The following is a 6,585-nucleotide window of genomic DNA, read 5'->3' on the forward strand; positions in this document are numbered from 1 at the left end:
CAAATTCAACATTTCCTGCAACAAAAAAATCAAGAAACCATACTCATCAATCAAGAAAGACATTAAAGATTATTATTCATGTTTATGTTATATTTGATGCTTTTTTTTGAGTTTGTTCAATAATTTTACATGAATTATTATTTTGGGTGTTTACGCCATTGATGAAGATTAAAGATTGACCGTCGACAATGAAAATGGTGACAACAGAGCTGCCGTTGATGGAGGAGAGAGGGGTGGGGGTAGGAATGGGGGGCTGGTTAGATTAGAATTATAGCATTTAAATATATTTTAACTTAAAGTTATTTTTTATACTCATTTTGCCACGTGTTTTTTTTAATTGGTTAGTTTTGCCACGTCACGCGAGTGTGTTATACACATCTTATACCTTTTACTGATTGTCCAAAAAGGCTTAGATGGATCAAATTTCGGGTGCATTAGGGGCCTAATAAGTATAAGCCTGAGTTGAGGGGTTTAAGTGAAATTTCGGGATAACTTAAAGAGGTTGTCGATGACTTAAGCCAAAAGAAGGGTCTACTTAGACTTTTAAGTTCCTATAAATAGCAAATGTAATGTGTTCAATTTTTAATCATCCCCCAAAATTAAAAGGTCATAATTAGAATTTAGGAAAGCTCTTCCCATCAAAATCTACTCTAGAAGCCCTTTAAGTGGGTTTCTAGAAAGCTTAAATATATAAAGATTAGGATCTTTGACAATTTATTGAAAAGCCTTAAAAGGAAAATGCAATGAGAAAGTAATTTCGTGGCTTCATAATCTTTTCTCTATAAAGTATTATAATTTGTGAATAAGTTCGAGGAAATTTTCAATTTTGCATATAAGAATTCAAAAATGTAAAGTAATTCTCTACTTATATGACTTTGATAATTTGATTGTACCTTCTAAAATTTGAAACTCAGTTAGCAGACATAATCACATAAAACACGTATAATAAGATGAAATCTTCCGGATTATGGAGCATCAACAAAAGGCTAATTATATAAGTCAAAACTGTTGGATACAAAATGTCTACTCGTTAACAAATTGGTAAAAGATGACATATCTCATATAATATCGTATTTTTAAAATAATTATTGAAAATTATAAATATTTACTTGTAATTGTAAGACGAATATTAGACACATCTCAGGAGAAGCACAAATGTGTCGTCAACTAAAACTTGAAGGCAAGAAGTAAATTTACAACAAATAAACAAACTAGAGAATCAACAAAACACTATTTCTTTAAACGAGGAATAAAATTTTATTTATTTTAAATTAAATAAATGACAGATATTAACGCGTGGGCTCCACTAACTTCTACAAAAGACCCTTCCCCCTCTATTCGTGCACACCAATTTCATAGAATTCGTCAAAATTTAGTAGGGGAATATGCATAACATGTTGAAAATTCTTAAAATATAATTTAAAAAGATCAATAGTACCCACAAAAATAAATAAAATAAAAAAGGTGACAAAATATTCAAAGTACGTAGCGTATTTTGCTCCTTTTTCTCCACCAAACATGCCTATATAAATTCAAGAAACCCCTTCATTTACCTTCATCTCAAGAACCCATAGATCTTAAATTTTATTATTTTTCTTGAGTTCATCATCAACAAAACAACCCAATACAATATATCACAGAGAAACAAATACAAAGGAAAAGAATAGAAATGGCTAAAACTATCATGGTTCTTTTCTTTGTTAGCACCCTTTTTCTCCAAGGCACTCTAGGTACCTATTTTATATAATTGCTCCCTATTTCTGTTTTCTTTGAATATGTAGCATGCATGTTTTTATTTGCAATATCCAAAGTTGTTTCAAATTTATTCCACAATTAGGGCAGAATCACATGATCTAAAGGTTTAATTGAATCTCCTTCATCTGAAAATATCAGAAAACTAATTATATGTACACATATAAATTGTTTAACTACAAAGATTGATCAAGAATTGTTTCAATTGACGAATATGATCTTGCAGTCCTTTAAACCCTACCATTAAAATTTTTGGCTACGACAGTTTCCACAATACATGAATTTTACAAATCCAATGTAAAGAGTAAACGTATCACAAAATAGTAGATTTTTGGTCCTTTGGTTTGTTGATGTGTATAATGAATATTGATCTTCAGGGAGTTTCATCTGTGAGAATTTGCCAACAAGTGTGTGTGGGTTCGCGATCGCATCATCAGGGAAGAGGTGTTTGTTGGAGAATTTAACAGGGAAAGATGGGAAGGTTGAGTACCAATGCAAGACATCTGAGGTTGTCGTTGCAAACATGAAAGAACACATTGAGACAGATGAATGTGTCGATGCTTGTGGCGTTGACAGAAACACTGTTGGACTTTCTTCTGATGCTTTGCTTGATTCTCAATTCACCTCCAAACTTTGCTCCCCTGCTTGTAACCATCACTGTCCCAACATTATCGACCTTTACTTCAACTTAGCTGCTGGTGAAGGTAACAAACAACATCAACATTGTACTGTCTTTTTATATTTCCTATGATACTTGAGTTATTGTTTTGAATTACAAAAGTTTATAACTTTACTAAATTTGCATTTGTCTAGGTGTGTATTTGCCTGATTTATGCAACAAGCAGAGGACCAACCCACACCGTGCCATGATTGAGCTATCGAGCAATGGAGCTGTACTCGAAGATGCGGCTGACGCTCCAGCTCCGTCCCCTGTTTCTTTCTAATTTATTCCCTACACACATTTGAAAATTTGTACTACTACAACAAACACATACTGCAGCAAACATTTTTTTTTTTTTTTTTTTGAAAATCAAATATCGTCATTGTTGTGTTCTTCTACATTGAAAGAGAGATATGGGGGGAATTCGGGTTTATTTCTAATTCCCTTGGATTTGTTTCGAGAAATTCTTTTTACATCAAAAGTTGAATGAATATTATTCTTCTATTGGGATTGGATCAATTGTGTCGTCTTCTTTAACTAGCTTTCTCTCAGTTGATGTTCTTCTTGTTATTTTTGCATTACCCTTTCGAGTATTTATAAAACAACATACTTTAATTCCAATAACACCACTTGCAAGTTCAAATTCAAAGACAATTTTGACGGCAAAAATTTATCCACATCAGATATTTATATCAAATCAATGAATGCATGACATATACTAGAAGATATACAACTATTATTTAATCATGGTCTTTGGACAATCCTCTCCTCATGAGTTTACTTTTAACTTTGAATTAAACCCATAATCAATCCATTTCTTTACGAGAATCATATCAAATCATGGTGCAAGCAACAGTTGTTTAGCAATACTGAAGCACAATTGCATAAGACGAAGACACTTGTGTATCAATATATATTTGCTGACGTGGCGCTCTCTAAGGCCTAGAATCTTATTTATTTTTTTTGTAGTTTTTTTGGACTTTTTAATTCATTTTGCAAGCTAAAAAAATTAATTATACATTTTTTTTTATTTACCCACTTTCCGGTCCCACTAATACTCATTAATTCAATCTATTTAATATTGATGTAAATAGAAATATTATTTAATTTCAGTTACACATCTTCCACCTCCCATATTTTTCAATATTTTCATAAACACATGTTTACCAACTGAGATGTTGGCATGACAACCAGTTTTGTATTCTTCATGTCATGCGATGATATGCTACGGTCCAATTTTTGATGTCTTTTTTGGTGAGATTTTTTTTTCTTTACCATTTTCTCTTGAATTTTTTTATTTGTTTTTTCTTTAGAAGTGAGTGAGTTTTTCTTACTAATCAATTTAGTTGCAATTTTCACAAAACTTCTGCTTCTATCTATTGTCTTTTGTATTTCAATTATTTTATTGAATTTGCAATATGAGGTAAAATTATTTTCTTCTTTTATCACATGTTGTTTCATTTAATTTATTGTTCAGTTGATTTAATTTAGTAATTTTTTTAGACTCGGTAAAATACTCAATCGTCTAGAAAAATTGAATAGTAATCGACTTGTGAAGTGAATGTCGACGAGAGTTTGAAAGATTGTACATTTTCTTCATTTTTTTTTATTTTTAATGATAAAGATTGCGATAATAACGTTGTATTCTTAATTAATTTTTATATATTCTCTCTATGTTTTTATTTTATTTTGTATTTTATATGAATTTCTAATTGGTGTAAGTTCATAATTTTTTTTTGGTTCAAAATAGAGTCTCTGACTTAATTCAAAATTTGCCAACCATAGTCTTTTGAAAAGAAAAACTCATTGTATCTTAAAGATATTTTATGTAACTGAAAAAAATATAATGAAAATATTAAAGATGATAATTAACCTCTTGAATATGAAGAGGAAAAGGAAAAAAATGACAAATATTAACTGTAATAAATTCATCAATCAAACACTAGACATATAAATGCATTATGGTAAAAAAGAATTGCGAAAATTATGAGATAAATATCTGATTGTTGTGAACTTCTGCTATTAGCTATTGTCTCTCGTATTTTGATTATTTTATTGGATTTGTAATATGAGGTAAAAGCATTTTCTTCTTTTGTCACATGTTGTTTCTTTTAGTTTGTTATTTAGGTTATTTAATTTAGTAGTTTTTTAGATTCGGTAAACTGCTCAATCGTCTAGAAGAATTGAACGGTAATCGACTTGTGAATTGAATGTCGACGAGAGTTTGAAAAATTGTACATTTTTTTCATATATTTATTTTACTTTTGAATGATAAAGATTGCAATAATGACGTTGTATTCTTGATTAGTTTTTATATATTATCTCTATGTTTTTATTTTTATTTTAAATTTTATATAAATTTCTAATTGGTGTAAATTCATAATTTCTTTTGGTTCAAAATAATATCTCTGACTTTATTCAAAATATGTCAATCATAGTCTTTAAAAAAAAAAAATTCATTGTATCTTAAAGATATCTTATGTAACTGGAAAAAAAAATTAATGACAACATTAAAAAGGAAAGAAATGGCAAATATTAATTGTAATAAATTCATCAATCAAAGACTAAACATATAAATACATTATGTTAAAGAAGAATTGTGAAAATTATGAGATAACAACTCATTGTATCTTAAAGACATCTTATGTAACTAAAAAAATTAATGAAAATATTAAAGAAGAACTATGCATTTGCTGACGTGGCGCTCTCTAAGGCCTAGAATCTTATTTATTTTTTTTGTATATTTTTTGAACTTTTTAATTTATTTTGCAAGCTAAAAAAAATTAATTATTCATTATTTTTATTTACCCGCATTTCTTTCCCCCTAATACTCACTAATTCAATATATGTAATATTGATGTAAGTAGAAACATTATTTTATTTCAGTTACACATCTTTCACCTCCCATATTTTTTAATATTTTCATAAATACATGTTTATTGTTTTATTATAAATACCAACTGAGATGTTGGCATGACAATCAGTTTTGTATTCTTCATGTCATACGATGATATGCTACTGTGTGTCCAACTTTTGGTGTCTCCTTTGGTGAGATTTTTTTTCTTACCATTTTATCCTAAATTATTTTATTTATTTTTTCTTTAGAAGTGAGTGAGTTTTTCTTACTAATCAATTCAGTTGCAATTTCATAAAACTTCTGTTTCTATCTATTGTCTCTTCTATTTTGATTATTTTATTGAATTTGCAATATGAGCTAAAATTATTTTCTTCTTTTATCACATGTTGTTTCCTTTAATTTATTGTTCAGTTGACTTAATTTTGTAACTTTTTCAGACTGGGTAAACTACTCAATCTTCTAGAAGAATTGAATGGTAATCGGCTTGTGAAATGAATGTTGACGAGAGTTTGAAAGATTGTATATTTTCTTCACATTTTTTTGTTTTTTAATGATAAAGATTGCAATAATAACGTTGTATTCTTAATTAATTTTTATATATTCTCTATATGTTTTTATTTTATTTTGTGTTTTATATGAATTTCTAATTGGTGTAAATTCATAATTTTTTTTTGGTTCAAAATAGTGTTTCTGACTTTATTCAAAATATACCAACCATAGTCTTATGAAAAGAAAAAAGCTCATTGTATCTTAAAGACATTTCATGTAACTAAAAAAAATTAATGAAAATATTAAAGATGATAATTAACCTCTTGAGTATGAAGAGGAAAGAAATGACAAATATTAATTGTAATAAATTCATCAATCAAATACTAGACATATAAATACATTATGGTAAAGAAGAATTGCGAAAATTATGAGATAAATATCTGATTGTTGTGAACTTCTGCTATTATCTATTGTCTCTCGTATTTTAATTATTTTATTGGATTTGTAATATGAGGTAAAATTATCTTTTTCTTTTATCACATGTTGTTTTCTTTAATTTTGTTATTCAACTGATTTAATTTAGTAGCTTTTCTAGACTCGGTAAAATACTCAATCGTCTAGAAGAATTGAAAGGTAATTGGCTTGTGAAGTGAATGTCGACGAGAGTTTGAAAGATTGTACATTTTCTTCATATTTTTATTTTATCTTTTAATGATAAAGATTGCAATAATGACGTTGTATTCTTAATTAGTTTTTATATATTCTCTCTATGTTTTTATTTTTCTTTTGTATTATATATGAATTTCTAATTGGTGTAAATTCATAA

General features: G+C 28.2%; 1 protein-coding gene across 1 annotated transcript; it reads left to right on the plus strand.

The window, feature by feature from the left end:
* Positions 1-1,548: 1,548 nt before the first annotated feature.
* Positions 1,549-2,932, plus strand: LOC107844803. The gene is made up of 3 exons (XM_016689147.2): positions 1,549-1,730; positions 2,130-2,456; positions 2,566-2,932. Exons 1-3 carry the CDS (start codon positions 1,670-1,672, stop codon positions 2,694-2,696), a joined length of 519 nt encoding a protein of 172 aa, XP_016544633.2. The 5' UTR covers positions 1,549-1,669; the 3' UTR covers positions 2,697-2,932.
* Positions 2,933-6,585: the final 3,653 nt, after the last annotated feature.

Source organism: Capsicum annuum, chromosome 10 (assembly GCF_002878395.1).
Source record: "Capsicum annuum cultivar UCD-10X-F1 chromosome 10, UCD10Xv1.1, whole genome shotgun sequence".
Classification (NCBI taxonomy): domain Eukaryota; kingdom Viridiplantae; phylum Streptophyta; class Magnoliopsida; order Solanales; family Solanaceae; genus Capsicum; species Capsicum annuum.

Excerpts from the sequence above, each read along its gene's own strand:
- LOC107844803 (XM_016689147.2), top strand. The coding sequence starts at position 1,670 with ATGGCTAAAACTATCATGGTTCTTTTCTTTGTTAGCACCCTTTTTCTC. Across the intron at positions 1,731-2,129 it reads TTTTCTCCAAGGCACTCTAG|GGAGTTTCATCTGTGAGAAT; the intron begins GTACCTATTTTA and ends ATTGATCTTCAG. Across the intron at positions 2,457-2,565 it reads CAACTTAGCTGCTGGTGAAG|GTGTGTATTTGCCTGATTTA; the intron begins GTAACAAACAAC and ends GCATTTGTCTAG.